This window comes from Desmodus rotundus, chromosome 7, assembly GCF_022682495.2.
Source record: "Desmodus rotundus isolate HL8 chromosome 7, HLdesRot8A.1, whole genome shotgun sequence".
NCBI classification, from domain to species: Eukaryota; Metazoa; Chordata; class Mammalia; order Chiroptera; family Phyllostomidae; genus Desmodus; species Desmodus rotundus.
The window spans coordinates 25,408,932-25,427,798 of NC_071393.1; the positions used below are offsets into that span (position 1 = coordinate 25,408,932).

At 49.1% G+C, this 18,867-nt stretch overlaps 1 protein-coding gene across 4 annotated transcripts in view; it reads left to right on the forward strand.

Annotated features, from left to right (window-relative positions):
* Positions 1–16,537, forward strand: part of APLP2 (amyloid beta precursor like protein 2) — a 66,622-nt gene extending 50,085 nt beyond the window's left edge. For 2 of the 4 annotated variants that reach the window (XM_045192722.3, XM_045192723.3), the window contains 11 exons: positions 299–429; positions 1,026–1,100; positions 2,895–3,053; positions 3,871–3,999; positions 7,238–7,337; positions 8,883–9,035; positions 10,406–10,441; positions 12,767–12,852; positions 13,551–13,625; positions 13,862–14,017; positions 15,078–16,537. In XM_045192722.3, the coding sequence (XP_045048657.2) occupies positions 299–429; positions 1,026–1,100; positions 2,895–3,053; positions 3,871–3,999; positions 7,238–7,337; positions 8,883–9,035; positions 10,406–10,441; positions 12,767–12,852; positions 13,551–13,625; positions 13,862–14,017; positions 15,078–15,179 (1,202 nt within the window). In that variant the 3' untranslated portion in view covers positions 15,180–16,537. The remainder of the gene's footprint in view (positions 1–298; positions 430–1,025; positions 1,101–2,894; positions 3,054–3,870; positions 4,000–7,237; positions 7,338–8,882; positions 9,036–10,405; positions 10,442–12,766; positions 12,853–13,550; positions 13,626–13,861; positions 14,018–15,077) is intronic. The other 2 variants (XM_024557151.4, XM_024557152.4) reach the window with 1 other exon arrangement.
* The last annotated feature ends 2,330 nt before the right edge of the window (positions 16,538–18,867 follow it).

Sequence of the window (18,867 nt, forward strand, 5' to 3'; positions counted from 1 at the left end):
AGTATAGAGGCAGTGATTTCCTTTTTCGGCCCTGGAAGTGCTAAGTGAATGCCTTGCTGGTACCACGGTTACCAGGGAGCCTGGCCTGGTCTGGTGGGTGAGTGTCAAGTAAGGGAAGATGACCAGGGTCACGTGACAGCACTGGCCCTCAGCAGACAGGAGCACCCCGTACTTTGAGTGTGGTACGGGACAAACAAGTCCCCTGCAGTCCTGAGCTCGGTTTCCTTCCCAGAGCACAGCGCAGTTTCCTCCCTGGGCCTCGCCCCCAAGGAGAACTCCCTCTGTTGTTTGGTTTCAGTTCCCCCGACTCCTCTGCCAACCAACGATGTCGATGTGTATTTCGAGACCTCTGCAGATGATAATGAGCATGCTCGCTTCCAGAAGGCTAAGGAGCAGCTAGAAATTCGCCACCGCAACCGGATGGACAGGGTAAACCGCAGCCCTTTCCTTACCTTTGTGGTGTTTGCATTGGGTGACATGGTTTACATAGTTGAAGAAAAGGGACACTGTCTCCCTAGATTGTCGTGCCAACAGGTCGCCTAGGACAGGTGAGCTGTGAGAGCATCAGCGAACCGTCTTGGTGTGACTGGTGCTTCACCCCTTCTCCTGTGTGCTTGGGTCTCACGCTCTGGTGAGCAGGTGTGCTGTTACGTTCCTGCTGCTGTTATTTTTTTTTTTTTGCCATTAACTTATTAGCTCGAAAATTTTATTTAAAGATGGAAACTATATCGCAGTTGTAAGTAGCCAGTGTCGTGTGCCACTAGAAAAAGGTAAGTGTAAAAATGTGTGAAATGAAAGTGAAAGGCTAGCTGGGTACTGCTGCCTGTCTGAGGTTCTGAGTCTCGGGTGTTTTCTTTTCCTCAGAAGGGCTGTGTGAGAGCAACACGAGCTCCATAGTGCATCAAGCGTGTGGTGTCCTTTTGCACGGTTTCCTATGTGAGATGCGGGGCCTGGCAGTACTTTTAGAAAGCGAGGGAACTGTTTTAGAGATTGCTCTGGTTAGAGTGCTTCGACCTCTGTTCTAGGTAAAGAAGGAATGGGAAGAGGCTGAGCTTCAAGCGAAGAACCTCCCTAAAGCGGAGAGGCAGACTCTGATCCAGGTAAGACGCCTTGTCCAGGGACGGAGCTGCCAGCCTGACCCTCGGAGAGGTGGTCAGAGTCTCCTCTCAGGAAGTTAGAGCTTGACACCACCTTTGAGTGAGCTTACGTTACAAGGAAGTTTTAACTGGCTTGGCTTTTTTTTTTTTAAGATGAAACCTCCCAGCTGGTGTTGTCTAGCATAGCTCACCTATGGTACAAGGAGAGCAAATCCCTAGCCAGAGCGCACCGAACTCGTGCCAGAAAGTAACTGTAGCTCGGCTGCGTTTATTAATTCTGCTTTCCTGGCAGAAGTCCTCAGTCGTCTTCATTCTTAGACTGTGACTTATTTTTCAGCTGTGCTGAATTCTTTTTTTTTTTTTTTCTTGCCTGTCCTTACCCAAGGACATGCGTATTGATTTTAGAGAGGGGGTAAGGGAGAAAGAGATACCTCTGTGAGAGAGAAACATCAGTTGGTTGCCTCTCATGCGAGCCCCAACCGAACCTGCAACCCAGGTATGTTCTCTGACCAGGAATCGAACCCGTGACCTTTGTGTTTACAGGACGATGCTCCAACCAACTGAGCCACACAAGTAAGGGCTGGATTTTATTTTTTTTAACAGACTTCCTGAAAAATCAAAAAGCATAAAAACTCTCTGATACCAGTTCATTTCTGACTTTGTAAGAATGTCACCTTAGAATCATAGCCGCAGCTGTGTTCTCCCTGAATAGGAGAGGGTGCTGATGGGAACAGGGATAGCAATCTACAAGACAGGTTTGGGGTTCTTAAAGTTTTTTAACATCTTAAAGTAGTTGGTATTTATGTTTAGCAGAAATCTCTCCTCATGATAACCCTTTCTCAGAACATCTAGAAAATCCAAGAGTGTTCCTTTCTACATAGCCAGTGCATGCCATGCAGGGAAACTGACCCACCAGCTGGAAATTGCACCTTTATTTTTTTATTATTATTATTAATATTATTTAGATTTTATTCATCTATTTTTAGAGAAGGGAAGAAAGGGAGAGAAACATCAGTGTGTGGTTGCCTGTCACGTGGCCCCCACTGGGGACCTGGCCTGCAACCCAGGCATGGGCCTGGGCTGGGAATCGAACTGGCAACCCTTTGGTTTGCAGCCTGCGCTCAGTCCACTGAGCCACACCAGCCAGGGCTGAAACTATACGTTCAAGTGTGGCCAGGTGCCGCACAGATAACGACAGCTTGCCCTTCAGGACTTCGGTGTGAGTGGCTCAGCAGAACTCAGCATGTAGCTAGGATACCTTTCCAGATACATCTCCTGTTAGGCGGTGGCTTCAGGATTTGGAAGTCGGTGCTGGCCTTGCTACATTGTGGAAAATGGAGCATTTTTCCCTTGCAGTGTACTCGGAAAAACCAGTAATGTCAGGGAAGCGCTGAGGAGTCCTTCTGACATGCGCTTCACCATGCTGTCAGTAGGCAAGGAAGCAGTTATCCTAACATATCAGATCAAGTACAGCAGCTCCTCAAATCATGCCGTTTCATTGGCTGTCGTTTTGTGATGTTGATGAGATGCTGTAGCGACTTACCTCTCATTCGTATCAATTAGCCTACGGTAAAGTTGGTTTCATTATATGTCATTCTGCTGAAAGTCACAGAGGCTATTGGTGATGAGTGAGGACTTACTGTGCACAGTACTGGGGTCTTAACCATGCTCGACTCTCTCAACCCGTTGCCAGCTCACACAGGCCCTGGGCAGGGAGAAGCCAGCATTGGGTTTCAAAGTCGTTTGCCTAGACTTCTGGGTGCCATGAATTATGTGTTGTCTGCTTCCTGGGCTTAGCACTTCCAAGCTATGGTGAAAGCCTTAGAGAAGGAAGCAGCCAGCGAGAAGCAGCAGCTGGTGGAAACCCACCTGGCCCGCGTGGAAGCGATGCTGAACGACCGCCGCCGCGTGGCTTTAGAGAACTACCTGGCCGCCCTGCAGTCGGACCCGCCGCGGGTGAGTCGTGTGCAGGGCAGGTCGCCGGTGAAGGGCGTCCTCAGTGTGGCCTGCCCTGGAGTAGTTCGCGTAGAACCCGCGTATGACACACAGGTCAGCAAAACGACATTTTTATGACAAGTCCTGGCAAGGCGGGAGGTACGGAGAGGAGAGGAGGGAGGAAGAGGTGTTAGGTTGTACCGAGTAGTACCTGCTTCTGTTAGCATTGCACTTGGCCTGCAGGTACCACCTGTGATGCGGAAGTGTCCGACACAAAGAAAGCATAACCTCGGCATATTGGTTGGTAGTTACCCAGTTACTGAATTTTTGTAACAGCCTGACTTTCAAAGACGAAAAACATGCCTTCCATGGACAAAGGCTTTTGAGCTGTTGTGAGGAAAGGGGTAGTTTCTATAGAAACCCTTCCCTGCCAGCAGTCTCAGACTTCTTTATTCCTTTACTCCCTCTGACCTGTCTTGCTTTGGGGGGACGGAAAGTACTGGAAAGCACCTTCTTAGGTAAGCAAGTAGAGTCAGTTCTGGAGACACAGGGACTGCCTAGTTGGTAAATAAGGTGGTGGAGCTGAGCCAGCAAAAAGCGCACACTGGAGGAGGACTCGGAAAACTGTGTGTGTTAAGGAGCCGGTGGGACCTTGGAACTTAGATTTCGGTGCTTAGAAAGGTTGCTTCTTGTTCGTGTTGATGAGAACTTTTGAAAGTACAGCCTTCATTCTTGTGTCTTGCTGAGCTTCGCATTCCTAAGGGGATTTTTAAAGCCTTGTTTTTCTGTTCTCAATTCCCTGCTCTCCTGGCATTAAAACAACTGCTCTGTCCTGCAGCCTCATCGCATTCTCCAGGCCTTGCGGCGTTACGTCCGTGCCGAGAACAAAGACCGTCTGCACACCGTCCGCCATTACCAGCACGTGCTGGCTGTGGACCCAGAGAAGGCGGCCCAGATGAAGTCCCAGGTACACGAGACAGGGTGGAGGCTGCCACCGCTCTGGGGGAGGGTTTCCAGTGGGGAGAGGCCGCCTGGACTGACGGTGGGACGGCACTGGGAGCCCTGCTTGGTATCAGTCCTTAGAAGTGAGTGCTGATTTCCAAAGACATTAGGTATAAGAGTTGGTTTTTGAAAAGGTACTATTTTAAGTATATATTTCCCGACAAATAAAAAAGAGAAAAATAAAATATTTCCCGTACATTTTACATTAAGTACTTTCTATTTAAACAGTTTCTGAAAGTTTAGAAATGCATGATTACACTGAAGAGGTAAATCAGTATCTGACAGTTCATGTCTGATTTAGGGCACCGCCAGAATTAATATTTGAAATCTTTTTCCAGGCAGGTATATCAAGCATATATTAAAAATCGGTATTTTGTGTACATTATACTTTTTGTTCAGACATTTTCACATTCCTAGATGTCGTCCCGTGCTGCATCTAGCTTGTCTTTTTCCTTTCAAATTTAATTTAATTATTTAATTTTTAGAGGCAGGGAGAGGGAGAGTAACATTGATGTGAGAGAGAAACACAGTTGGTTGCCTCTTGTACACACCCTGACCAGGGACCAAACCTGCAACCCAGGCACATGCCCTGAGCAGGAGTAGAACCTGCGTTCTTCCACTTTGCAGGGGCAATGCCCAGCCAGCTGGGCCACACCAGTCAGGGCGGGTCTAGGTTTTTTTACGGTCATCTATGAAAGTTTGTGTCTGGACCCTCTTTCTGATTTCGACGTTGTCCCTGTGTTAGCTTTTCTACCATCATATTGATAGGAAGAGAACTTGCCTGCGATACTGCTAGCTCCCTTTTAAATCACAGAGTCTAATAGTTGAGCCTGTTAACTGTCCTAGAAGGCCTTGTGATGACATGGCTGATCTTACTGTATTTCCTCCGTACTGCAAGCGCAGCGCTGTGCTGATTGGGGTGTCCCGTGTGGTCCCTCCCAGCCCTTTGTTGTGTGTGTGTGATGACTGGAAGGTGAGCTGCCCAGCTGTCCCAGGAACAGTGGTGCGGTGAGGTTACTGCTCCTTATATTGAGCGCATGTTTGGGTGCTTCCTGTCCGGCTGCCGAGCTCTGCCCTAGCATCTGGCTATACAGAGTCAAATCCCAGTGTGCCCTCGGGCAGCTCCCGATCTGGAACAGAACTAATTATATAAACTATAAAGAGGAAGAATAATTGTCCTTAAACGTAGGTTCACCTTAGCAGTTGGATGCTTCGTGGAAAGAAAGAACTCGGACCCCTAAATGGTGGGAAGAACGAAAGGGGCCGGGTCTGGGGACCATGAGAGGCCTCTGGTGTGAGCCTGGAGCTCCCCTCTTCAAGCTGGATGGAGTAGAAGAGGGGAAAGGCCAAGCATCTCCTAGACTGGCCTCCAGGAAGCTTAGGTGGAACAGTGCATGCATCTGGACAGTGGTTAGGGTTCTCAGGTCTACTTGATTTTATTTAAAGTAGTCGTTGTTGTTATTATTGTTGTTATTTTTGGTGTGTGTGTGTGGAAAAACTAGACTATTGTGTAAGACTTTATAGGAGAAAATGGCCTGTCCTGTGTGATTACAATAGAAGGAGAGACCCAATCAGTATGTGAAATTAATAACTAGGGAATGAGTTAGCCTGGAAGCAAGGTCAAAGTGCCCACCAAGTCACACAGGAAGTAGAACCCTCCTAAGAAAATCTCAGGGGAAAACCCAGCTGTGCTGTTGGGATTTACTGTCTGCGCTGAGCCCTTAATTCCAGTGAGGCTCCACTGCTGAATTACATTAACCTTTTGTTCCCCGCTCTGTTGTGTAAACGCCAGAGAGCCCTGAGCAAGTTCAGCCCCGCCTATTCGAAGGCACAGATTTGGTTTGGGGCTGAGTGAGGTGGTGCCTCACCCCCGTGGGCGCGGGCCAGGCTGCAGCTCAGAGGTTCACCTCACAGGCACTGACATCCAGTAATTCTCACCCTCATGTGGGTGTGTGGGCCTTCCTCTCCCAAGCGGCTCCTTATTAATGCGTCTGAAGAAGTATAATAATGTCAGCACATGCTAAGACTGTGCGTGGTCCACGATTTGGTTTCTATTTGCATCTTTTCCCAGAGGATTTACTCTTGTGCTTTTCCATCCATTTACTTGATTGAAAGAATGGCAGATACAAAATTAAATTGCTTCATCCTTGCTTTTACAGGTCAGAGAGCTATCAATCTGTATACAATAAAAGCATCTTTCCATTTAAATCCCCCCTCCCCCCCCCCCCCCATCAACCCTTCCTTTTGGTGCAGTTGAGTGCACCGAGTTAATCCCTTGGTTTAGATCGCCCTCTTTAGGAAGAGTTTGATCACTGCACGTCCCTTCCCCCCCCCCCCCCCCCCCCCCCCCAGCAGGAATAGCCTTTTCCCATAGCCTGTACGGGCTGCAGCACTGTGCCTCACTGTTACTGGGGTGGAAGGTGGCCTAAATCACCTTTCTTTTCCACCCTGAAAAGCTTTAAAAGCAAGTGAGCAGTTTTAATGGCTTTTTTAGAAAAGTGAACAAGCTTGGAAGTTGGCATTCAGAAAGGATAGCGAACTATGGAAATGGAAGGTGGATGGTGGGGAAGTCTTCAACATTTAACACCCCTTATAATCAGGTTTGTGTATACCTTTGCATAAATTTGAGAGAGAACAGCTGATTTAGTTAAAGAGGAATGAACTAGTTGTCACCATGATGATCATTGGAAGCAATTACTTCACTAAGCAAAGTGTGAATGGTCCCCTCGCTCACCAGACCTTTCTGAGCAGTGATTTCATTCTCTTTGCCCCATCCGATGCGACCAGTGGTTTAAAAAAAACAAACTGGCCACCTTTCTCCCATTTGCGCTCAGAAACCTTACTGAGTACCTGGCATTGTACAGACTAGGTTCTTTTTAACGCATTCAGCGTGGTTAGTAAGTTCCTCATGTGAAAATCAAGTCAATATTTGCTGGCTATTGAGAATTCTTAAGTTTCCTTTTAACTTGGAGTGCTCTGTGGATACATCCTCAGATCACTGAGGGGCATTACACAGTCTAAACACATTCTCACACTTGACTGGTCAGTAAGCTCGGTGTGGGGATAATACATTCTCTCTGACCGGCTGCTTTGCTGGACGTCGTAGAGATGCGCCTCTTCAGCTGGCCTTTGCAGAAGTGTGTGTGTTGCTGTCCCTCCTGGCCCAGTTGTTCTGATGAGTCTCCACTGTGCTGTACTTCCAGGTGATGACACATCTCCACGTGATCGAAGAAAGAAGGAACCAAAGCCTCTCTCTGCTCTACAAAGTCCCTTATGTAGCCCAAGAAATCCAAGAGGAGATTGGTGGGTGCTGACTGTATTTGTATCAAAGTCGGGTGCTATTCTTGCTAAGGGTTGAGCCTGATTAGAGAAACAGGACAAGCGAGGCCATGAAGCTGGGCATTAGCACCCTGTGGTTTCAGAAGTCTAGAATTCATGTGTCAAGGTCAAGTACTGGCTGCAAGCCACAGAGCCTTGAGTTTCACTAACCTTCACACTGTTACCGGAAGAAAAATCTAGAGTGTAAAATTGCAAGGGACTGGGGGAAGTCTCCTGTTACCTTCCCCCCCCCTTGATTGCTGATGTATCTCAAGACACCTGTTTTACACACGTCCTCACCTCCTTTTCCTCTTCTGGTCGCTGTTGCCTCCATTCATTCAGCAAATATTTATTGTGTCTGCTCTGTGTCACAGGGTAAAGTGGAGCACGAGCAGACAGTGTCTCCGGGAGCTCATGTTATCGTAGGAAACAGACAGGAAGGCAAGGATCAGATGGGATGAGAGCTGTGGAGGAAGGTTAAACTGGGGGAGGCCGGTGGTGAGTGGCTAGGCGGTCGGGGAGGCTTGTCTTGGGGGCAGTCACCTGCAATCTCAAGGGGAGGAAACATTGTCACCCTAGGCAATGACTGCTGCAGAGGCCTGTTTAAATCAAATGGGCACATTTGAGCAGCTCACGGAGGCCAGAATGTCATGAGAAATGAGGCCAAAGAAGTAGGCAGGGGCCAATTTGTTAAGAGATTTTAGCAAAATCAAGGGGTTTGGCTTTTATTCCTGGATAAGAGAAAGCCATTAGAGGCTTTTTCAACTAATGAGTGATTGGGTCTGGATTATGCTTTTAAAAAGAACATGAATTTTTAAAAAAATTACTTGGCTGCGTTGTGGAAAGTTGATTAAAATTGGAAACCACCCAAGAATAAAAATCCAGGAGAAAGACGGTGGTTGTGCACTGAAAGGGTAATGGGGGAGCGGGGGGGGGGGGGGGGAGGCATAGGCGGTCTTTGGGATGTGTTTCAGAAGAAGGTGAGGCGGGGGGTGCTGTGGGTTGGGTGGGAGAGTGAGGGAAGGAAAAGCATCAGGGGAATTAATGCCCAGGTTTTCACTGTGAGCATATGAGTGGGTGGTGGTGCCAGGTTTTCCTGAGGAAAGCGTCATCCTCACACGTTTGAAATAGAAGTTGCTGTTGGACATGGAGGGAGACTAAGGTGGGCTGTTAGAGGGATGTGCCAGAGCGCCGATGGTAGGTGCAAGATAACAGATTTGGGAGTCTTGATATGTGGGGGATATTTTTTTAAAATGTGCTATTACATGGGATTACTAAAACAGTGAGTTGATAGAGAAGAGGGGGTGCCCAGGATGGAGCCCAGGGGTTCCCAGTGCTGGGCTTCTGCTGTGCCACAGAATCGGGAGGCATTTCAGGCATGGCTGACTGTGTCGTGAGCTGGTGGGACGCTCCTCTTGGCAGATCTCACGTTCTGTAATGGCATGAATTAGACTCGTTCAGACTGTTGGTCCTGTGCCTAGAATCCAGATCCTTCTGACAACCTGGCTCCCCGCCATGTCTGTTTGTCAGATGAGCTACTTCAGGAACAGCGTGCAGACATGGACCAGTTCACTTCCTCCATCTCAGAGACCCCTGTGGACGTCCGGGTGAGCTCTGAAGAGAGTGATGAGATCCCACCGTTTCACCCCTTCCATCCCTTCCCGTCCTTACCTGAGAGTGAAGGTGTGTATGATCCACGGTGCAACTGGTGGGGGTGGGGTGGGGGCGGGAGTAGGGTGGGAGAAGGCTGCAGTTAAATGAAGTCAGATTTTTGAACCTGGATTGTGTTGGGGAAGCTGTGTGCCTAGTGAAAGTCGGACAGGAAAAGGGAAACTCGAGTCATGGAGTGCCTACTACGTGCAGGCATCGTAGTGGGTGCTTTCAGATAGCTGGTTTCAGTGTCATCGTGAGGTTAGCTGTATTTCTCACATTTTATAGATGGTTGGCTTAAAGACCCCGGTTTTCCTGGTCCTATTAGCCACCTCCAGCATGCATAAACCCTTACGTGTGGAAGTCACCTTACAGTTTAAGTAGCACTGTTGTGTCAAACTACGTCCATATCTTTCACGACAGCCTTGGAGTTAGGGAATGGGGCGGCTGCGGGGATGGCAGGGCTTGCTGTGGTACCGGGTGGGGAGAGAGCCATGGGGCTCTCTCAGTGCTGTGGGTCTGCACCAGAGATAAGCTCGCTGCGGAACGAGGCTGGCGCCCTGCTCCGGGCTGCCCATGGTGGTGGTGATAAAAGTATAGTCCCCGTCGAATGCCGGCTTTATGGATGCTCTCAGCGAATCCTCAAAAGAACCCTCTACTGGCGTTTCCTCATTTGGGGGCTCCAAGGTTTAAAGAAGTTAAGTCTGCCCAGGGTCGAGTAGCTTGTGGGTGGAGAAGTAAGGGTTTGAACCCAGGCTGATTTGGTTCTGCTGTCCTGCGTAGTCACTCACCTCTGACCAGATACTGCAGTGCTGGACAGAGGCGTGAGGAAGGCACCGCACGGGGAGGGAGGGCCTCCGGCTTAGCCTTCAGAGCTTAATTGCCTTCTAAAGCAGGTATGTCGGAGCTACCAGCTCAGTTGGCCCTGCAGTGACATAACAGAATCTGAGGACGGAGCCGAATAAAGACAGGAGCTCCCCTAAAGCCCGCTCTTCCAGGGCCCGGACCTCCGCGGGCTGTCTGGTGGCCACGCTTACCCAGCTGGTCTGCGGCGGAGCGTTCGGATCCAAGCTAGGGTTTTGTCTCCTTTTCAGGAAACCACAGTCAACTCTCACTTCTGAGTGTACTATTTTCTGAAAGAAAAAACTTGGTGGCTAAGCTGAACAATTTGGGAGTCTCATAGAAATTTCCCCAAAAGATTCAAGACAGACCTCCTTCTTTCTCTCCTACCTTCTAGTCATTACTGCTGGTTGGTTTGTGGGATATTTCAGGCAAGGTTTTTAAGGAAGAATACTTTGTGTTCACGTTATAGAGGAATTCTAAAATAGGAAATTTGAAAGACACCATTTTTTTCTTAATCTCCTTTTGTGCTATTTTGTTTTTGTTGTTTTCCTTTCTGCTAGACACCCAGGCGGAGTTGTACCACCCCATGAAAAAAGGTTGGTTTGTCAGAGATGTCCCCTCTGAGACCTTCATTCCTATCCCTCCCCAGTGTGTCTGCAGTCTCACGTTCTGTTCCATAACATCACCGACTTTTTCCCACCTCATTTCCTCAGACGGGGCCGTGGGTGGGGCCTGAGCAGCCCTGTCCCCAGCGTCGGTGGGGTTTTGGCTCTTCTGCAGATGAGGCAGTGGAGGGAGCCTTCGAGGTGACAGGACTCACTCAAAGAATGCGTTTTGTAGGCGGAGAGATGAGAATTTGAGCCCAGCTCCCTGTCTTCAGAGCCCATGCTGTTTCTAGTACACGAGATGCCGGTGTCGGCTGCCGAGCTTCCCCAGGGCGTTGGGTAGTCCGCAGTCCCTGGAGTCGCTGGAGTCAGTCCAGGTGTTTTCTGTTCTGAGTGTGTGTTCTCTGAGCCCGCTCCTGGCTTTGCGGGCAGGTGGTGTCCTCTGGGTGAGAATGTGGTGGTGGCTGTGCCACAGCTGCTGCTCAGGGCCCGAGAGTATGATTGAAATCTTCCCACACTTGCTTTTATGCTGATGCTTTGTCGTCTTCTACTGGGATGTTGCTCTTTGTCACCGTGTTAACATTCCTCAGAACAGCACATCTCACTATGTTTACAGATCAAGATTAAGATGTTTGTAGATCAAGATGAAATTTGTTGAAGGTTAACTGGCTTTTATCCTCATACCTCAACTATGATTAGTTGGGATAATTTAAACATTAACTTTTGGTCTCTTAAATGACTTGTTTATGTATTTTATAAAATCAAAACGGTTTTGGTTAGTGTTTTAAGAAACATGTGGGCTGTAGAACCAAAAAAGTATTAGAACAGTCTGGACCAAGAGTAGGTCCAGTGCCATGTTATTTTCCAACTAGGATCCTGCCCTCCGCCTGAGGAAGGCGGGTCGGGCCTGAGCGTGAGCACCGCACCCTTGCTGAGGCAGCCCCGTGCCTCCCCCTCAGACAGCGGGAGTGCCACGTGGCTGTTCCTGTGGCATTTTGAGACTACAGAAGCCAGCCCTGGTTTAGTTGGCCCCAGCACCAGGTTATGAGATTATTCTTTAAAACGAAAGCTTCAGAAACAAATGGCGTCGTCGTTGGCTTGCCATCTAATGAGGGACCGAGTCAGCTGGCCTGCAGGGCGAGCAGCTGCGGTGGCTGTTAGGGATTGGTCCGTGTCAAGAGCAAGTCTGGTTGTGAGCTGGTCACCTGCCCTTGGCAAGCCGGGGACAGCAGCGCTTTGCACATACTCGTGTTTATGCTGCTCACTTGCAGGTGGTCACCTTTGAATGCCCAGTATCCTGTCAGGTTGATGTATTTATAAAAGGTTCAAATCACAGATGTTCCATAGAGCTGTATAAATTACTATTATTAATAAGGAAGTGTAGGAAAGCTGGAAGTCACACGCTTTGGAGCTAAAAATAAAGAGGATTGCTCCTCACTTTGCTCTTGCTGGGTTAGTGCTCCCTCCAGTCACGCTGCATCTTTGGAGTGCCACGCACCGGTGACGTCGGCTCAGGCCATGTCTGACCTTGCCAAGAGGCGTGTTACTGTTCTCGCTCCGTGTATAGAAAGGTACCTTCCACCGTGGTCTTAGGCTCTGCGTTTTTGTGGAATGCATCCTTCCTTTTCATTCTCTAATAAGCATCGAGGATGTGACCATCTCTGATCTAGGCCCTGAGAGGGTTACAGCCTAGAGGGAAACGCAGGGGGAAATCAGTAGTTCCAGACAGTGGTTTTCAGTGTTATGACCTGGGGCTGTCTCCAAGATCAGCTGTAACTTGAAGGACAAATCGGGTTCAAGGTCAGGGAGCTTATTTCAGGCACAAAGAATGGCTGACCTCTGGGATAAAATGTCACGCCCGAGGCAGACATGCAGATTCATTGCTGGTCCAACAGTTGTTCCATTCGAAGCGAGCCCCCGGTGTTGAAGGAGTGACTGGCGGGATAATAACGGGGTGCTCAGTAATGTCAGGTAGGGCTCTGAGTATGTCCCCTGCTAGAACGCCTTCGGACTCAGCTTCCGTTTCGCTTACGGTAAACATTCTCTTCTGAAGGCTTGCATTCCATCTTTCCAGGTGGATACAAGTGCTGTCTCTGCTTCATTGTTCCCATCACCACTCTGAAAAATGCCCGTTTCATCCATACATAGAGAACACGGTGCTTCCTCAGAAGTGGGAACCAAGCAGCATACCAGGTTGCAGGGGGAGGCATCCATCCGGTGGGGGCTCTCTGCCCCCCCGGAGGAAGTTTGCTGCTTCACCGAGAAGCACGAGGTCAGCTGTGCTGGGAAATTCAGCTGTGATCTCTCTCTGCACAGGCTCTGGAGTGGGCGAGCAGGACGGAGGACTGATAGGTGCCGAGGAGAAGGTGATTAACAGTAAGAACAAAGTGGATGAAAACATGGTGAGCCCCTTCTCTCTTCCGGCCCGCCCTGCTTTGATTTTGAGGGTGATCAGAGTGGGTGGCATGGTTTTAGATGCTTTGCAGATAAACCGCCCTATGGTGGAGGATGGGAGGGCTCCAGCTGCTCCCACAGGTTTGCTGTACTGGGTAGCATCTGGGTATGAGATGGAATAAAGAATTACTTTTCAGCAGTAGCGTATGTTTTGCTGTGCAGTGGGAAAATATGTTCGCAGCTAAAGAGGTGAATAAAATGTGAGAGGCCATTTTCAAATGAGAAATTTCATGACTTGAAAATGGAGTAGAGCTGGCTTTGGTTCTTACACGGCCTCAGGTTTACACCTCCTAAGTAATTATCATTCTAGCACTTTCTATCACATCTCTGGATTATTCTTAACTGAGTTTGATAGTTCAACTTGGCTTCTTGGCAATCTGTCCTGAGATCTTTTTTCATGACAGGCACCTGTCGGCAATGTAGGTAAAGGCCCTTAAAGGGCCCCCACTGCGTTACAGGGGTCGTGCGTCCACACTGTCTCCTTCCTGCGGGGCTTTGGGGCCTGGGTTGGGGTGAATGTGATAGAACTGCTGGGGTCGTGGGTGTCCGTCGGGTGTCTGCTTCCCTCCTCCAAACAGTAAAAGGGGTTGTGTTTGTGCTAAGTTTCCTCTTCCACCCAGTAGCTGACCTGTTCCTGTTGTTGCAGGTCATCGACGAGACTCTGGATGTTAAGGAAATGATTTTCAATTCCGAGAGAGTCGGCGGCCTTGAGGAAGAGCCGGTATGTGTGTAGCTCCCAAGTCTCATGCCCAGCTAATCTCCACGGAGACTGGGAAGGTGGGAGCTCTCCCCCGTGGGTGGTTACCAGGAAAGCCGGCTCTCGGAGCTCCCTCGGGTTTTAGAGACACGACTGAGGGACCTTGGCCCTGATCGAGTTGCTCGTCTCTCAGTTGCCGTTGTTCACATCGTGCAAAAATGGTCACCGGCCTTTGTTGCACATCTGCTTTGTTATTTTAGGAACCTGTGGGGCCGCTGCGGGAGGACTTCAGTCTGAGCAGCAGCGCCCTCATTGGCCTGTTGGTCATTGCGGTGGCCATTGCTACGGTCATAGTCATCAGCCTGGTGATGCTGAGGAAGAGGCAGTACGGCACCATCAGCCATGGGATCGTGGAGGTGAGTGGCTGGGCTTTCTTCCCACTTGGCCCTGAGGTGGCGCGGGTTTGCTAACTGCCGGCGGGAACTTTGTGAAAAATTCAAATATCGGTACTTAATTGCTCTCTGGGGCCCTGTTTTGTAAGTCAGCCCCAGCTGAATTATGTTGATTCTAAGACAAGGGGCTGTTGCTGACTTTCAACATTAATTTGAGCTTTGTGAATGTGAGGAAATCGCAAGAGCATTTTATGTTTGCAGAGGCTGAAAACTTTTCTCCAATTTAGTGTCTCCCTTTTTAAGGTGTGTTAGACTTGAGAGTGGAGGACTATAATACCGTTCTCTGCTGTCATTGCTTGTTTTCTAAGGAACAGACCAGGTCTGTGACACAGGAGGCCACAACGGCAACCAGGAGTGAATTAAGTCTCAACAATAGGATCCAGGACTAATATTACTCTTTTCTAATGGTGGGGGAGGGGAGCAACAGGAAGTTTAGAAAGAACTGGAGGAGGCTGTTTCTCTTTCATCTTCTGCTGGCCTGTGACTAGAACTGCTTAGCACTCGTCTTTGGTGGGTGGTGGAAATGCCCAGAGTCTCCCGATTCTAGAAAATGGATACAATAAACAATGCAGTGTGCTCTGGAAGACGAGTTCAGATGCTCGCCTTTGGGGTTTGGTTTCATCCCGCGGTGGACACGGACCTAGTTTAGAATTCCAGAGCTGGCCGGCACCCTGCAGGTCATCCGGGCCTGCTCCTGTTTTACAGGGATGCTCACCTGGACTGTCCTAGGTGGCAAGTGGCAGGACTGAGATGTGCTTGTTACCGTGGAGCTAGTAAATCCAGCTCACTGTTTTCTCCAGCTTGGACTAAGCTTTTAGGACTCCATCTTCAGAAGCGTTGCCTCCTGGACCCTCCTCTTTTCTCTCGCCCCTTCTGTGTCCTCCCCATGGGCTCCTTTGGTTCACCCAGTGGAAACGGGACACCGGGCTGGTTTCAGTCCCTGGGGGTTGCACAGCTCAGGTGTCCTGAGCGCTGTGCGGTTCTCCAGGGGCCCTGCAGTGATGCACAGTCTGTGTTCCTCCAGGTCGACCCCATGCTCACCCCCGAAGAGCGTCACCTGAACAAGATGCAGAACCATGGTTACGAAAACCCGACCTACAAATATCTTGAGCAGATGCAGGTGTAAGTGGGAGAAGGCGCAGCTCCTCCCACCCCCACTCCAGTGCGGGGTGCAGAGGGCCAGAGGTCCCGCGTTTTGGATCGACTGCTGACCAACAGTTACTCCTAGAGGGTTTCACCTTACGCTCAGACCTCTCGGATCATTGCGACTGTAAAGTACTACTGTAGAATCACAACTTCCATTCTTTTAAATGGGTGAAGAAAATGTTAATATAACAATATATGATATATAAACCTTAAATGAGGAAATGATCTATTGCAGATATTTGACTGACGTAGCTTCTTTTTTAAATGAGTCGGGCATCCCCCTTCTGTCGTGTCGTCCCACAAGCTCTCCGTAGGCGTGCACGTGTCCACTTGCGGTGACAGGCGGTCTGTGCGGGCCGCTCTTCCGTTGCCTTGTGCAAGTCAGCTGAGGCTCATTCGCTGTCCTGGTTTTTATTAAAAAAAAAAAAAAAAAAAAGGCAGCATTTCCTCCCTAAATGAGCTCTCAGAAGGTGGCTGAGAGACTAGGTGACACAGGGAACTGTAAGACCGTTGAAGCACATCTTGATACCCTCTCAAAATTATTTTAAAGGACCAGTCTCTTGGGGGTCCGGTGTTCCCACTGCTGGGTGCCTTGGTGTCCCCACACAAGTCCCGTCAGCAAGGAGGTCGGAGGCGCACCCATTCAGCATCTTTGGCCTGATGTGTACAGAACAGGGCGTCCACTACCGCTTTCCCTCTCAAGCCAGGTCTTCCACAGAGAGTAGCCAGTAGTTTGTGTATGACCTTCTTCGCTGTCCACCGTTTACTTACCACGCTTTTCACAGCTCCCTGCCCTCCCAGGTAGTGTTCGAATGTGCAGTCTTTCCCTTTTGGCCGTTTCCCTCTGAAGGCACTGGCCCTCGTCCCTCCCCGTCGTACCTTGCCTTCTCTGCCCTCCCTCTCCCGTCACCAGCCTCGTTTTGGTGTTCACGCGAGACTACAGCCGCAGGTGGCCGGTGGCCCCGGAGAGACCGGGAGACTTGCTTTACGTGGAAGGAGGACTCCGAAATGGTCTGCAGGCACCGTGCAAAGCGTGGAAGATCTTTCCTTCCTTCACACGAACCTTTGTAATGCTTGTATAGTTGATGTTGATGCTCACCGCTTTTGCTTTTTTTTTTTTTATTCTGAAGGTTCTGGTAACCTGTGGTGTATTTTTTTCTATTTCCCTGTGACTGTTCTATTTGTTTTTCTTCCCTCCCCTTTCCCTAATCCATGTCTCTCTAAAGATCCGTAGTCACCCACTATGCACAGATAGAGTTCACCTACAGGCTCCTTGATCTGATCTGTGGAGAATGTACAGAGTTTAAACACATCAATAAAAAAATACTTTAACTTCCACCACGGCTCCTTGTTTCATTGTCCGGGCATTGCCCTGTGGTAGTGGTTTAACCCTTCTGCCTCCAGGACGACGGGTGTCTTCCTGCGAGGGGCTGCCGGGCTGCGGGCAGGGCGGGGGTCAGTCTGCTCAAGCAGTGTGGACTCTTCAGTTTGAATTTGTATTTTCTAAAGTTCTGATTGGTTAGACCTTGAACCTCCCCAATTGCTGCTTTTGCTTTAGTTTTATTCTATAATCTGAATGATTGCTTTTCCTTTATTTTCCAGCGTTTCTAGTGAATTTTGTAATTATTTTAAAATTCCAAAAGAGCTGCTTTCTTTTAACATTTCTTTTTATGATGGTAAATCCATCTGAGTTGATATGTTAGAATTTTTAAAGATTTCTTGCCCTGACCAGTGTGGCGGCTTAGTTGGTAGGTCATTGTCCAACAAAGTGAAAGGTTTGACTCCTGGTCAGGGCACATACCCGGGTTGTGGGTTCAGTCCCCAGCAGGGGCGTGTGTGAGAGGCAACTGATCTGTGTTTCTCTCTCTCTTTTTTCCTCTTTTCTCCTGTCTCTAAAAATAAATAAATCTTTAAATATTTCTTCTCCAAATTACCTGTTTTCTTCTGAATTACTGATCTCCTGTAAATGTGTAGTGGTCATTTGTTTGATCAAAGAATGAAGTACAAGTTCGCCTAAAAAATAAAAGAGGGAAAGTCAGCCAAGAGTTTTGTCCAGCAAAATTTATTAATATGAGATTTTTATTGGTGCTGGAAACAGTAGGGTTTGCGTCTGAATTTTCAGAGAAGTGATTGTAGCCTTCATTTCTGAGTTGCTCTCTTATCTTTCTTTTTTAAATTTTCAGTTAGAGTTGACATTCAGTATTTCCATTTGTGTCTGAAATAACCCACCATTAGGGAGCGATGTGTTCTCACTGGAGGAGGGTTACCTGCCCACTGCTCACAGCACTGTGTGCATGGGGAGGTTTGTCCTGGAGAGCTGAGTCCTTCATGTCCAGCCATGCATGTAAGCGTGAGATCAGGAGCTAATGTCACAGTCGTCAGTATTGTTCAGTGTAATGCCAGTTCACACACACGGTCCAGTTAACATGGATATATGTCTGCGTGTACATGTATGACTGTACGTGTGTGCACATACTTGGTGTATCTTCCCTAGGATACTGCAATAGGGAGTGTGCATGTTAAGAGCCCCTGGCCAGGAAGCACACTGGGACGAACCAGTTAAGCAGGCTGGGTCTCTGTAACCGTCAGCACTTCCTCATCTACCTCTCCCTCCTTGGAGTGGCCACTCAAGGTGCTGGCGGGAAAGTAGAGATGAAACTTTAGTCTTGCATCCAGTTTCTGCCAGCGTGTGTGTTGCACTTAACCCTGTGCAAAATCAGCTGGAAGGACGGATCTAGCATTCGTTATTCCGAGTCTGACAGAAGACCGGCTTCACTGATTGTAGTGCCCGCCCTCTACAGCTGCTTTCCAGTCAGGGTCTCACTTCATTGTTTGAACCTTTGTCTCATGGCTTTTCTCCTTGTGCGGGGAGCTGAGGTTTTCCCGGTGCCGTGGTTAGGGCTGGCGCGGAGAGCCAACCCCAGCTCTGTAGGCCAGTCCCTTGCTCAGTACACGTACGTCAGCCCTGGAAGACTGGGTCATCTTATGAGCTGGTGAGTGGGTGAGTGCCAGTAGGACCTGTCCACGGGCCAGCTTTGGAACTTTACTCCATTACCAACACTCCCGTTGGTGGTGGCTGTGGGAGAAGTTTGGGGCTGGTGAGATCGCAGGGGCTCCCGTTCACATATTCGTTTCCCAATGGGGTCGGTACCCAGGCTTTCAGGGTTAGAGTCGCATGTCTTGGCAACCAGGCTTGCGTAGCGCTCTCAGCCTGGATTCACAGAGGTCTATAGATACAGTAGCTACGTTACAGGGAAAGGTTTTTGGTTTTTTTTTAATTCTGAAAGAAAATGCCATGGAAATGATGTAAGTCAGGGACTGGTCAGCAGGCCTGGCCCTAGCCCAGCACCACACTGTCCCCCATCAGGTGTTGAGAGAAACTCACTCATCTGGTTTCTGCCTTGGTGACGCAGCCTTGCTGCCTGTGGAATGTGGCCCTGCCCACCTTGCTATCAGCCCAAGGTGCAGGCTGACTTTGTACAAAGCCCTCCTTCCTCCCTGTCTGCTTGCAGTTACAAATTGGAGGCAGCTCAGGTGTCCTGGTACTCCGCTCTGGTTTCAGTTGCTGTAACACTGATATTCTTATTTTAGGGGACCCAGATAGGAATGTGATAAGTCTGTAAGATTTGGGCAGGTCCAGGGGTCCACTCCAAAGGAATATACTGTCT